Source organism: Hirundo rustica, chromosome 6 (genome assembly GCF_015227805.2).
Source record: "Hirundo rustica isolate bHirRus1 chromosome 6, bHirRus1.pri.v3, whole genome shotgun sequence".
Taxonomy (NCBI): Eukaryota; Metazoa; Chordata; class Aves; order Passeriformes; family Hirundinidae; genus Hirundo; species Hirundo rustica.
The window spans coordinates 48,065,234-48,078,383 of NC_053455.1; the positions used below are offsets into that span (position 1 = coordinate 48,065,234).

Genomic DNA, 13,150 nt, shown 5'->3' on the forward strand with positions numbered 1-13,150 from the left:
AGAGAAGCAGCTCATGGCATGCAGCGCAGGTGGACCATTTTCCCCGATGGATTGCCAGCAGCGCAGAGGAGCTGCCTGTGCCTTGCTGCTCAGCTCAGGCCATGTCGTGCACTTGTCTCCAGCATCTGCAAAACTGCCCTGGCTGGAGCAGGGGGCTTCCCTTGTGCTCACTGTTAGACATAGTCCGTAGGGCATTACTGCAGTGGAGTCATACTGATGTTCTTTTATTACCTCGTCTGTAATTTCTGCTGAAAACCTTTCTCACTGGAAAGGGGAAGCTGCTGCCCTTGAAACTTTTCAAGAGAAAGTCTTCTGTATCGAAGTGCCATGCTAGAGAGTAATAACTAGATTTTTATCATATAAAAATAGCTACAGGGAATTTTTTTCATTAATAACACACACCAGCAGACCCAGACTCAAGGGAGAGCATGCAGCCTCCAGCCACAGAGATTCCACACTCTGCTCAGGGATGAACTTGACTTGTCCAAATTGGCTTCAGGGCTGCTGATCACGACATTTGTTTCCAGCCAGATGTGGCCATCGGGTCCGGGCCTGAGCACAACACACAGCAAGTGCTTACACTTTCCTAGCAGTGCAGCTGGCTTCCCAGTCTGCAGAAAGGTAGGTAGGTAGGTAGGTACATCTTGTACTCAGAGAAATGCAATCTCCTTTGAAATCTTTTTATAAAGTTAATGACTATGTATATAGTTAATGACTATGATCCAGTAGAACAAGACATCATTAAACACTGTCTGTGTTCACAATCAACTTCCTGATCATAATCTGGGAGAGAGAGCATCCAGCAATGTGCTACCCATCCCCAGAGTGGGGAGAAGAAATTCTCCTCTCCTGGAGCAGGTAAGGCAAAAATTATAACTTTGTGGTTGGTGTGGACCTTGCAGCTCCATGTGGCTTCAGCCAGTGTGCTGCAAGCTGGCCAAATGATGCTCAGGGAGAAGGGAAAAGGGTCTCTACACTGCTTGTTCATTCTTGCACCTGCCAAAGGTGAGAGCAAAGCGCTGCCCCTGACTCGGCACATGTGTCAGCAGGAAGGCTGCAGGTGGGGTGCTGGGTCAGTCCATGCATTACAGCCAGCTGACATGAGCTTTCTAGGGTACTTTACCAAAACTTTCTGGACTTCAGTGGAAAGCAATGGAGGTCCTGTTGCAATAAAGCTTGAGAGGATGAATGCCAGAAATAAAGGGTGATGGGCAGTTGGGCAGCCCTGTTCTTGGTGAGCCCATTTACCAGGCTGGGCTGTGCTCACACTGGTTTTGCCAGGAGCAGGGCTAGATGGGGCTAGGCTCACATTGTGTCTTCAGGGTCTATCACCTGCATATCTGGCTCCTGGGCAGTTATGGTTTGCAATTAGATAGCATGTGAAAAAGAAAAAAATAACTTGAGCAGAGCAGTGTGCTTTAGAGCTGTGAGTATGGTTCTTTCACTTTCAGTGGAGAAAGAAGTTGACTTGACAGGGAACTCCCTTGTCTTCAGCTTATGTTCTTTTCCCATGTAATGTTTCTCTGGCTTGATTAACTATTTCTAATAACTCTTCTGACATTTTATTTGCTCACCTATAATAATTTCTAATTGCCTGGGAATCACTAGAGGATTTATGAGACACACTTTGAAAATAATAATAAGTCAAGACGTGCTTTGGAAATATTATGATTTCTCTCTGGTTTTGCGTCTTCCAAGGCAGCCTCCAGCCAGCCTTGTTTCCATTCACAGTGGAGTTGTATGGTGCATCTGAAGCTTGGCAAAGCCCAGCACCTCCCCATTTTTTCCTCTCTTTCCTTTCTTGAAAAAGATATGGCCCCGGGTTTAAAAGTTGATTTTTAGCTTTGATTGTGTGCATGTGCTATGTGAATGCTAAGCAGCCTTTACAATGCATCCTTGTGATGTGCCCGGCAAGGCAGACACAGGCCAAGGTCTCCCTGGCCTCCCATCATCCCTATGGCTGCGGCGTGATTTGATATGGACATGTTTTATTTATGAGCAAGCTTTAGGGTGAATCCAGCCGTGTTATGGGCTGTAGCTGAGGGACCGAATGGGCTGAGTTCAAGCAGCTGAGGCTGGGGTGCTGCTGTTCCACCACTGATGGCTGCACTGATGGAGTGAGAGCCAGAAAAGTGGATGTCAAGAAAGCACCGGCATGAATTCAGCCTCTTCTCCTCCATTTGTGCTTAGTGTCCCAAGTTCACTCCATGCAGCATTAACCCATCAAATCCCCCAGCTCTTTCAGAACATCCCTCTGACAGAGTGGGTGTTGTTTCCCTCCAGCCAGAAGAAGGCTGGGGGTTTGTAGCTTTAAAAAAAACAAAACAAAACAAAACCCAAAAACCTGGCTTTGTTCCCCTTTTTAAATCAATTCTTCCCTTCTGGATTAGGTGGCACATCCCTCTGAGACCCATGCAGCTGGGGATGCTGGTGTATATTTTCATAACAGCGACCTGCAAGCTGCCACAAGGCTAGAAAGAAGCACCTGTGCTCTCTGGGCTATTTTCAGACTCACTACCATCTTTCTGTGCTCCAATTGATAACCAGAGGTAAGGTAGGAAGCCACAGGCAGGAGCTGTGGTCACCTATGTTTTTTGCATTTCTTTTGGGAGTGGTAAGTTGTGCTCTTGCAAAGGGGACCAATTGGTGAAACCTTCCAAGGTGGGCAGGAGACCAAGTCTTGCTGGAAAAGCCATGCTGCCATCCAGCCTACATGCTGGCTTTAAGGGTGGTTCCCTGGGATGCCACCAGCCCTGCCTCTCTTCCCACTGGGATGAGGTTGAGGGGACATCCTGCTTCTCACCAGTGCTTTCTGGGCAGGCAGGTAGGTGCTTGCCTACTGAGGCAGGTGTGTGCCAACTACAGGGCACCCAGAGGAAGTTTAATCCCATAGAAATTGAAGTGTTGCACAGATTGCCTTGTCGATGGGCATAGGTAGGATGAGCACTCAGAGTCCCCTGTTCTCCCTTTGGCAGTGCCCTTCCATGTGCCAGATATGCCTTCCTTAATCACAGCCCAACATCTTAATATCTCAGCTCTACTGATGCTCCTGCTTTCTTTTGGGCAAGGGAGTAACTTTCCTTTTGGCTTTTTTAAGTGTGAGGCAGCAACTCCTTTTGCTCTTGTTATTTTTGTGATGTTAGAAATCCACATATGCTGTGCATCAAACAGGAAACTTTCAAGGCATACCTGTATGGGATAGAGGGTAAAAGTGAGGAAAGGGAAACAGCAGAAAATCCCTCCACCCCTGAGCCCAGCAGGCAGAGCAAATAGCGGAGAAAGTGGGCACAAAATTGGGGCACCGAGCACTGCAGGTGAGGGAAGAATCAAAAGATATGGTCAAACTACTCAGGAATAGTAATTTTCAACCAAGACAGAGGAAGGAGCTGTTTAAACGCAGCTGTTTGAAGCTACAGACCTGCTTTCAGAGCTCCGTGAGTCAGTGAAGGTACCCCTTTTTATGGCTGGAGACAAAACGACGTAGGACGTATTTTGTGGGAAGACCAGCAGCCCTTGCAAGGCGCATAGATGGCGATTTTGGGACCTCTCAGGTGGACCTGAGGTGAGGTACGAGGCTTCTGCAAGAACTGAGGAGACGGAAATGGAAAAAACGGCACCGGGGAGGGAAATGCCCTTCAGAAAGCCCATGTCGATCCTACCGCCCTTCGGGAAAGGCTCCTGCTGGCCTGTGGGGACCTCTAGCGTGAGACGTGGCTTCGCACAGGTCTCTGCGGTGACAGGCGTTCAGGACTGCGGAAGGAAGTGGGATCTAGGAGGAAACAGAGATGGGTTCCATGTGTTTTTTCCATGTCCGCCGCTGTGAAACAGACTCCGTGTGTGCTTAGGGCAGGTGACACGGCTTGGTGACTGTCGCTCGTGGCTAGGCTAACGTGGCTTGGTGTTACACGGAGAGCTGTACTCTTATGTTCTTGCAGCCCTTCCAGATTTAACCTGTAACTCCACTGGTGGGCCAGCTCTGTTGTCTTTGTACCAGGGATCCTTCCCCTTGAAAATTCAGGTGACAGCACCCCCCTTTGTCCTCTAGTAGCAGAAGCAGTGATGGGTGCCCACAGTTCTGAATTCCGATGCAATCCTAACTCTGACAGTGTCTTATAAGGCATTTTCCCCACCTGGTCTGTCCTGAATGTGGGTGGCTTGGCATCAGCTGCCTCACCAGCTTGTCCTCTCCCCGCTGCCCTCCTGCCCTGCTGTCTATCCATTGGTTTTCCTCAGATGGTCTCCAGATGGTGGCTAGAAGAGGAAGGTCTCTGTCTGCACATGGGTACCTCAGTGTCTCTTCCTGGGCATGAGGGCAGGGACCCGTGAGCCATGGGGACACCTGTTTCTGGCTCTGGCAGTGGCAGCTCTTACTGGAGTCTCGGGAGGCTGCAACCAAGGTGATCTGCAGGAAAACTTGTAAGAAAAGTAGTGATGTAGCCAGAAAATCATGATGTGCTTTACCCCATGCTCATGGCTTTGTGCAACTCAATTTCTCTTCTCTTTGCTTTGAAAAATGCATCTTCCTTCCTTTTTTCATTCCCCTCCTCTTCCTTTTTTATCATCTTCCTGTTACTGCAGTTACTGTTGTGGGATGGTTTTACTTTTTTACTCCCTTTGTTTGCCACCTGGGGGGAGTGCAATTATTTTTCATTAGTCTGTTTCACCTGTTCTCTACCAGTCTGGTTCCAAAAGTAAGGATGATTAAAGCACTCAGTCATTCACTAGCTCACTTTGGCCAGATCCTTCTCGAGGCTTCTTTGCAATTTACTTTTAAGAAATAGGCATTCAGGAGACAGCTGGTTTTGAAGACCAGAAACCACCTGAGTCTTCTGCAGCCATGGGTCCATGGAGTCTTCAGTGCTAGGAGAGGGGAAAGGGGGAGTTAAAATGTCCATGGACAGGGAGGGTCTCCTCAGCAGGGGCTTATATGTCTATATAGCCATTTTCCTGAATAAAGTACTACCAAATGTGTTTTTTCCCCTTGTCTGAAAATTCCAGTTCTAATAGAGGCTCAGCCAGAGGTTATTGCTAATGTGGTGGTTTTACATGGGGAGAGAAGACTCTTACATAGATCTCTCTTGGGGGTGGTGGTGGGGGGGGGGTGTTAATCTCTTCTTTAAACAACTGGTTATATATATTTTTTCTTTTTTAATGTTTTCCTAGGTGTTTTCCCAAAATATCATTTATGTAGATTATATATATTAAAAAAATGTTACCGACAATGTTCATTAAGAAAAACTGTATCTGAATGAAAGTCAAAATTGGGATATTTTGACACTGACTCTTGAATGAACAGTTTAAATTTTTTTTTATTATTTTTTTATTATTTTTTTTATTTTTTTATTTTTATTTTTAAGGAGCTTTGCTCCAAACTCCATGAAAGGTTGTTTTTCTGTATGCCTTTCCTTCTTTCCCAGCTGGCTGTGCGGGAACTGACAGCAGCTGACTGAGAGCCTGTGCAGAAGGTGACTGCCCTAAAGAGGATTTAATAATCAGGCAGGAGGAGGTGCATCTGTGTGTGGTGGGGACTCCACTTCCTGAGAGGCCCCGCTGTGGCCATGCCTCCCTTTGGTGGAAACCCAGGCTTTATCAAGAGCTGGAGGGACCAACTGCCAGCTCTCTCAGGGGACAAGCTGCCATGGGACTGAGGTGCGGGATGAGGACCACCAAGTGCCAGCTGCTGGTGATGAGCCTTTGTGTCAAGGTGAGCAGGCAGGTTTGGGGGGATTTCTGCAGAACCGAGGTGAGCTGTTGCCTTTCCCATCCCCACTCTGAGAGGAGATGGTTTTCCCACGTTCGGTTTTTGGCGGGTGGAGGGCAAGCACAGCCAACTGCCTGAGTTATCATTGCACCATGGGCGGTTATCGCTGGCCTCCAGTATCGTCCCCCCTCCTCTGATAGACTTCTGGTTTCTCAGGGCTGTCACACCACTGCAGCTCTTTCACAACTCAGCAGCTGCCTCCAAGGAGAAAGAAAAGGTTGCTGCTGGCAGAATGGGTGGTTTTCAGCAGAAAGATATTTGCTCCTGTCTCCTTGGAGCTAAAGAGAGAGGATGGACCTGCTGCAGTCGCGCTTGCTGCTGGGAGGGTGGCTGCCTGCAGGTGGGATCAGTGAGGGTATGAAACCCACAAGGCTTTGGTGGGAAAAACCTATGGATCGGCACTGCGAAGCAAAAGCAGTTCTAGGGACTTTTTATGAGCTTTTGAAGCAAATTCAAGGGGAGTTTCTGGACATCTGCTGTTAGAGCTGATGGGAAATGGTGGAAATTGGAGAACACGTCTCATGGATTCTTTGACTCGTATGTTCTCGTTGCCTTTTCACTTCATCAAAACTTGCCAGCTTAATAATAATAACAAGAGCAATAACAATAATCTGTATTTAGTTCAAAGAGGGTTGGTGGCTTGTTAAGAGTGTAATTAAAAGGTAATATCTTATTTTGGGCCACAAATCTAGTTTTTCCAAATTTCAACATTCCAAGGCTGCAGTGGCTGTAAGGTGGTCCTCTCTTCCAAATAACAGAATATGCCACTTGGAGGAAATGAAAGGAGGATTGGTACCAAGCACGTTTAGAGGAGTCATTAAGGCACAGTTGCTGTGGATGGTTAGAATCACATTCACACTGTTGGGAGGATTTTAGACTAGTGTTTCTCAGAAATCTGAGCTAACTGGTGTTGCACTTTTGGTGTTGTATTTTGCTGGGCATGGGTCAAGATATGCAGTAATACACAGTCTGAAGGATGAGAAGGTGCCACAAATTAGGTTAGACAAAACGCTACAGTTTGGATGGATTTAATCTTTGAGACTGTAAGCCTCCAGCAAAAGCTCTTACAAAATGTCACACAATGGGGATTATGTTGAGATCGCACTGTCATGTTTGACACAGGTATAGCTGCCTTGTGTTTCCATATTGTAAAGGCACAAAATGATGAAGCCTTATCTTCAGAGCTTGGAGTAGCCTTACATTTTGTATTTTCCAGGCTCATTACACTAAATTTGGAGCTGGTTTTGCTGCTGGTGCCTTTGTCCAAGCTCTGCTACCAGTCATGCTGCAAGGACCCCAGCCCTAGAGCCAGGTGCCATCAGAAATGTTGCCTTTTCATCACCTGAAGAGGTGACATGCAAGTAATTACCTCATGCCTTAGGCATACCGGTGCTGTCAGGGGTGGGACAGAAACAGACAGACCAGCAACACCTTGCAGAGACAAAAACCACCTCAGATAGCTTAGAGTTTCTCAGTTTTCTTCATGTAATGGGAATTTAATCCATGGGTACTGACCAAGAGACTGTGGGCTGCACAGTTAGTTTCACATGCACTCATTATGCAAGAGATAAAAAAACAGCTTTAGTATTTTTAAGTGTCTGGGGTTTGTCATTTTATGTGCATTTTGGGGTACGTGGGGTGGTCTCTGGATGATAAGGCTGTCTGCATTTGCATGGGGGCCAGGAGTGTCCAGATACACCTCAAACCTTTGTGTGCATCCAGCCAGAGCTGCTGCCTTGTAAATCCTTTCCTGAAAGCCTTCTTTTCCAGCTGCTGGGGCTCTCCATTGCCACGGTGAGCACCGTCACCCACTATGGGCTCCATTTCACCGTCATCAGCAACGTTTCCCTGGACAGCAATGCCTACAGGGTCATCCACCACACAGGTAAGTTATGGTCACATCCCAGTGAGACCTTTGGTGATACCCGGAGCTGCAAAATTCCTTAAAGCGATAGAAGAAAATTCAGGGGTATCTCAAGAGGAGGAAGGAGCTGGGTTTTGGAGGCTGCATTAGGACTAACACAGTCCCGCAGGCACTTTCTTTCCCCAGATCAGACCTGCATGCCTGTAATCAAAGGATGCTGTGGGTGCATGGGGTGCTCAGGTGCTTCTGTGTTTGCACCTGTTCCTCTATTCTCCAGCCCCTGTGCTGTGGTAAATGTTCAGAAGGGACTCCTTGGTCACATCACTGGAGCTGGCAGGAGACTGGAAGCACGGGGAGAGGAACTACAGGAGCTGAAGCAGAACACAGAAGATTGAGGCTGGGAGGAGAAATGTTTGGCAGCGCCTCGGACTTTTCTGAGGAAATGTGCGGTATTTTCACTTTCACAAGGGAGAAGTATAAACTGAGTCTCAGGTACAAGGCTAGAGCAAAGATAGCCCAGTTACTAAAATACTCTGCTCACCACTGCTGCACTTGCATCTGCTGCTTCTCCTGAGCTGCACTCTGGGCTTAAACGCACTCATATCCTCTCGAGATCCTGGTTCTCAATTTCAGTTTAACAAAGCAGGTGTAAAAACTATATTAGTCCAAGGCTAAGGTACATTCCTTCCCTGTTCCTACACATATATATTGGCACTGACTGCAGCTTTGCAGACTCTCCCACCCCAGCCACCCATCTCCAGCAACATTTCCACTTGCCTTGTTTGCAAGCCTTACCTCTGGGTGGTTAGGCTAGCAAAGCCCTTTGCAGCACTGAGGTCCCTGAGCCCTGTCCCTGGGTACTGGCTGTGATCCTGTCTGAGCCAGAAGGAAACCAGAGGGAGAGTGTTGCACCAGATTAGCAATGCCTAGAGTCCTGATAGAGGCTATGGGACAGCTGCTGCACATCAGCACCCCCCCCATTTTGGGGGATCCTTATCAGAATGCTGAAGTAATTGGCAGCTTCTGGTCTGTTGGGTGGACCAACACTGTTTTAGGCTGCTTCACTCTGCTGGAGCTGTGGGAACCACTCAGAGGCTTACAGTGCTGTCAGACATACACAGCAAAGCACACAGAGACAGGGGCTATTGAATAAATTTCAGAAAACTTTCAGTTCTGCTACCTGGTCACTTGGGGTGAGCTCCCCAAAATGCACTTTTTGGCCCCTCTCTGGGTAAAGCATCAGACTAGGCCTCTGGCATCTGACCACAACTCCCATGTCTGTCTTCCTTCCAGCTTTCTACTTTGGGATCTGCCTGAGCATGACCCTGATCCTGGCAGCCCTGCTGAGCTCTGCTGCCACAGTGCGGGAATCGCAGTGCCTCACTGCCATGGTGCGTATCCATACCTGCAGGGACTGGCTGGAAGGGCTTTTGTTCACCTGGGGCTGGCCCCTGTAGCGTGTGGTGCTGGGGGCTGTGCTGCCTTATGCCTGGGAGAATGCTCGCCTGGGGAAGGAGGTCCGGTTGTTCCACCTTGTGCTGCTACGGGACATTTTTGAAAAAGTGTGACCTTGCAGAGCTCTTCAGGCTGAGGATTGCATCATTTTGTGCCTAGTTTCCTTTGCCAAGGTCCTGTGTATGCAGCTTTCAGAGGGAAGGTGTTTATCTGCCAAGCAACTAAGGTGATGACAATTCCCAGGGTATTTTTTTTCTCCTTATCAAGTCAACACATGGTTTGTATGGGGAAACCTTAGCAGTGTGATTTTGAGTCTCACACGCTTCCCCTGACTTGTGACAGCAAAATTAGCCCCTCTTTTTCCCACCGCACTGCAAACATCCATAAAAAGCATGGCAGCAGGCATGGGGGATTTGGGCAGGACCCTGAATTTCAGCCTACAAGGAGAGGGTGGAGAAGTAGCATAAGAGTTGAAATCCCCCCTTTGTCCTCTCCATCAGCCTGTTTGGGCCTGGACCACGTTGACAGTAATAAATCGCACTGTGAGCCAAGCTGCATTTCAAAACAGAGCCTGCGTGTGGGGCTTAGCCTGCATAGAGAAGCTTCCAGCCTTGGAGCTGGAGGGATAAGTGGTAAAGTGCTGCTCACTGCATGTTTTCCCATGTGAAGGGCAGGAGTTAACAGGTAGGTTGTTGAGCATGAAATCTTGCTTAATATAAAATAATTGCATTGCTGTCATATACTCACTTTAAAGAGATTTATCTAATCTGTGTAATTGTAATGGCAGAAATGAGAAGCTGACGCTTGAAAATTCAGTGCAAAGCAAACACTGACATTAATGTTTTCACCTTCTCAATACACCACCTTCCTTTCTCTGTCTGAGATACCCAAAGGGACCAGAGATCCCATGAATTAAGCAGAATACGTGTAACTCCCCTCTCTTTTGCTGAAGTGTCTTTAATGTGTGCCTGCAGTTACCGCATCTAAACCAACAGACGGGCATATACAGATGTGTGGAGAATGTCATGGCTGCCTGAAGATTCAGTCAAACTTCTCTATAATGTTTATTTGTTGCCTTACTCTCTGGTATAGTTTGGGGCATGCCGCTCCATAGAACAGGCTGTTAAAATAGTAATAAAGAGCGCAAACATATACTGAGCAAACTCCAGAGCTGCCGTCCAAAGAACACTGTCCAAGGGCCACACGGTGCTGCTCTCCCTTTCCTCTGGAATGAGGGCGATCCTTTCCTCCAGACACCCGTCATCTCCCCCAGCCCGCCTGCTTTGGGGTATCACAGCCAAGCTTTGCTCGTCGAAGCAACCTCGGGCTGGCAGAACCCTCAGACTGGCTATTTATTTCTGTGGCTCCTAGTGCATCCTGTTGGCTTGTTTTTAGCTTTCACATCCTCTGGGGGATGTGGCCGTCTGCATCCCCTGATGGCACGGTGTGCTGCCTTGCGGGGGAGCGGAGGAAAGGTGCGAGGCGCCTTCCCGGCAGCTGTGGCGACGAGGCTTCATCCCCCGCCGCTCTCGGCAGGGATAACGGGGAGCCTCTCGGCTGCCTTGCGGCTCCGTGTCCGTGCCGGGCCGTGGGGCAGGAGGCGAGAGGGCCGCCGGCCGCCGCGCGGGGCCGCTGCAGCGCCGCGCTCCGCCCGAGGGGCCGCGGGCCCGCCGGCTCGCTGCCCGCCCGCTCCGGGACGTGCCGCGGAACGCGCCTTCGCGACCCCTGCAGGGTGCTGGCACGTCCGCAGCCCTCAGGGATTAGCGGGAACCCTGGGACGCACTCAAGAGCTGGCCGCTGGCAAGGGTATTCTCGACTCCAAGTCGTTCAAGGAGCTCATCGGCGTCTTAGAACACACAGGGGGGCTTTGCCTATTCCTGTAAATCGCCCCCTCCCTTCCCAACAGTATCTTCCGCCTAGGGCCAGGTCGCTGCTTGTTTTGCCCCGAGTTCCCACTCCCAAGGCACACATTTAATCTTTGATCTGCCAGCAAGAAGCCAGAGCAGAGAGAGCCAGCCCTGACAGCTGCAGCGAGGTGTAATCGCAGGCGGGAGTGGGGTTTGGCCCTGTGGTGCTCCAAAACTGGTCGGTGTGTTGTCCAGCCCTGCTGACCCCTGCTGTGCTGCAGCTTACAGGAGCGATCAGACCTGCTGCTTGGAGATTTTTCCTCCTTCTGCAATAGACAGTCTTTCATCTTTCCCCGCTATTGATTTTAAAGGACTTTTCCTCCCTGCATAGAGTGTGTCTTATTTAGAAGACCATTTAATTCACTCTTTAATCAAAGAGGGAAGACACCAGACTATTTGTCTGATATCTGTGGCTGTCCAAGAAACCAAGCCGTGAGTAGGGGATGTCTGCGTCGACGTGGCTGGTCTACCACAATGCCACTTTGTAAACCAGCCACCCTGGGGAAAAGCTGACAAGGATGCAGATTGGGTTTACAGGAGCACTTTTTTTTGTCTGTTTGGATTATATATTGTCATGCTGCCTGGTTGTCTGGAGGTTTGTGTGCCTACAGAGGAGGAGTCTCTGGTCTTTGCAGGCCTTACTTTGCAGGTGCTGTTCTAATAACAGTAATGGGTGCACAATGGTTAGAAACCAGGACTGGTTTAAGCACATGTGTCTCAGGAGATTGTCTTCTAGCTGCACTATGAGTGCTACTGCACATCCAGTGCTGCTTGTGAGGAAGCTGGTTTCAAGAATGTAATTGAGAACTTAAGGATAAAAAAATATGTTCTAAAATCCAGGAATATTACACCTAAAGCTCCTCTTAAACAGGGAGAATAGCAACTGGCTTATTGACTGTCCTCCAGCTCAGGCAAACTCTGCTTTCTGGTGATCCATGGCCCATCATGCAGTCAAGCCTGAATGTAAATATCCTGCAGCTTCTCACAGCCCCTAGAGGCCATGTCACTATTGAAGGGGAGGAAAAGAAAGGAAAACAGCAGTTTTCCTAGTGCTGTTTGCAAAGCAAAGACTCTGGTACCGGTGAGGTTTAAAGCATCATGTGTCAGACAGAGAAAGGGAAAGAAGAGAAAAATCAGGGAGCAACATGCCAACCATAATATCTCAGCTGAAATTCTCACTTCTGAACTTTACAGTCTAAAACCCGACTAGTAGAGAGGAAAAATTGTGTTCAGGATGGAGCAGATGTTCCAAAAATGCCTCAGTGAATGCCCAAAATAACCCAGTTTTTCATCAAGATTGATGAGCTAATAGGGCCAGCACACAGCACTGTTTGCTTTATTATACCCAGGTGTAGGCCAGTGTGTAGAGGGTCCTTAATATCACTGCAGCACACCTCAGCATTTTCCATTCTAATTTAATCTGCCTCCTGTGCTCTCCCCCATGGTGTAACACTTCTGAGTGAGGCATCTGTGTGCCAGTGGCAGAGCTGCTGCTGAGGACAGATTCCTCTTTCAGACTGATGTCACTGACTCATGTTTGCTCTGTGGATGGACAAAAACATTGTGTGCTTTTAGATTAACTGGGTCAGGCAGGTAGGGACACAACCTGATGGATGCCATCTGAAGTTTGCTCCCCCCTTTCCCTGCCCCTGGGCTCTGCAGTCGGACAGGGAGCTGGCCTTTGCAATGACCACAGCAGCACCAGAAGGCAGCTGGAGCAGAGCAGGGCAGAGGTCAGCTCCTTCCCTGGAAGTGTAGGAATTTGGCAGAACACAGCTACAGAGCACTGTATAAGCTAAAGGATCCATCCCTCATCCAAAGCAGGCCTTCTTCACCAAAAGAGAAGCATCAGAAAGGCAAATTAAAAGAAACACCATCCAACAGACACGATGCTGTTCCCGTGGATTCTGCCAAGTCTGTCAGAGAGAAATTGTTCCTTGCAGCAAGGATGGAAGGAAGGTCATTCATAACAGTAATTGATGTCTGCCTGGTGACAGCCCTCCACGGGGCTGATGTGGCTGTCTCACCAAGGGGGCAGGCAGCAGCCTGTGGCTGTCTACGAGGAGCTCCTAGTGTCTGGGAGATGATGAACCAGCCTCAACCCTTCCACATTTTGTATGCAAACTGCACATTGCCTTTTTCTTTTTTCCTCCAAATGTCTTC

At 48.7% G+C, this 13,150-nt stretch overlaps 1 protein-coding gene across 4 annotated transcripts; it reads left to right on the forward strand.

Moving 5' to 3' along the window:
• The first annotated feature begins 5,528 nt into the window (after window positions 1-5,528).
• On the forward strand, window positions 5,529-10,558 carry LOC120754783 (tetraspanin-32-like). Of its 4 annotated transcripts, none has more exons than XR_005701549.2 (4): window positions 5,529-5,704; window positions 7,532-7,646; window positions 7,903-8,117; window positions 8,919-10,558. XR_005701549.2 is itself a non-coding variant. In XM_040068779.2 (4 exons), the coding sequence occupies exons 1-4, from the start codon at window positions 5,639-5,641 to the stop codon at window positions 10,115-10,117; spliced, it is 342 nt and encodes a 113-aa protein (XP_039924713.1). In that variant the 5' UTR covers window positions 5,529-5,638; the 3' UTR covers window positions 10,118-10,558. The 4 variants fall into 4 exon arrangements, 2 of the variants coding, with proteins under 2 accessions (XP_039924713.1, XP_039924712.1); XM_040068779.2 differs by lacking the exon at window positions 7,903-8,117 and having other exon boundaries at window positions 8,919-9,016; window positions 10,055-10,558; XR_009208017.1 differs by lacking the exon at window positions 7,903-8,117 and having other exon boundaries at window positions 7,519-7,646.
• Window positions 10,559-13,150: the final 2,592 nt, after the last annotated feature.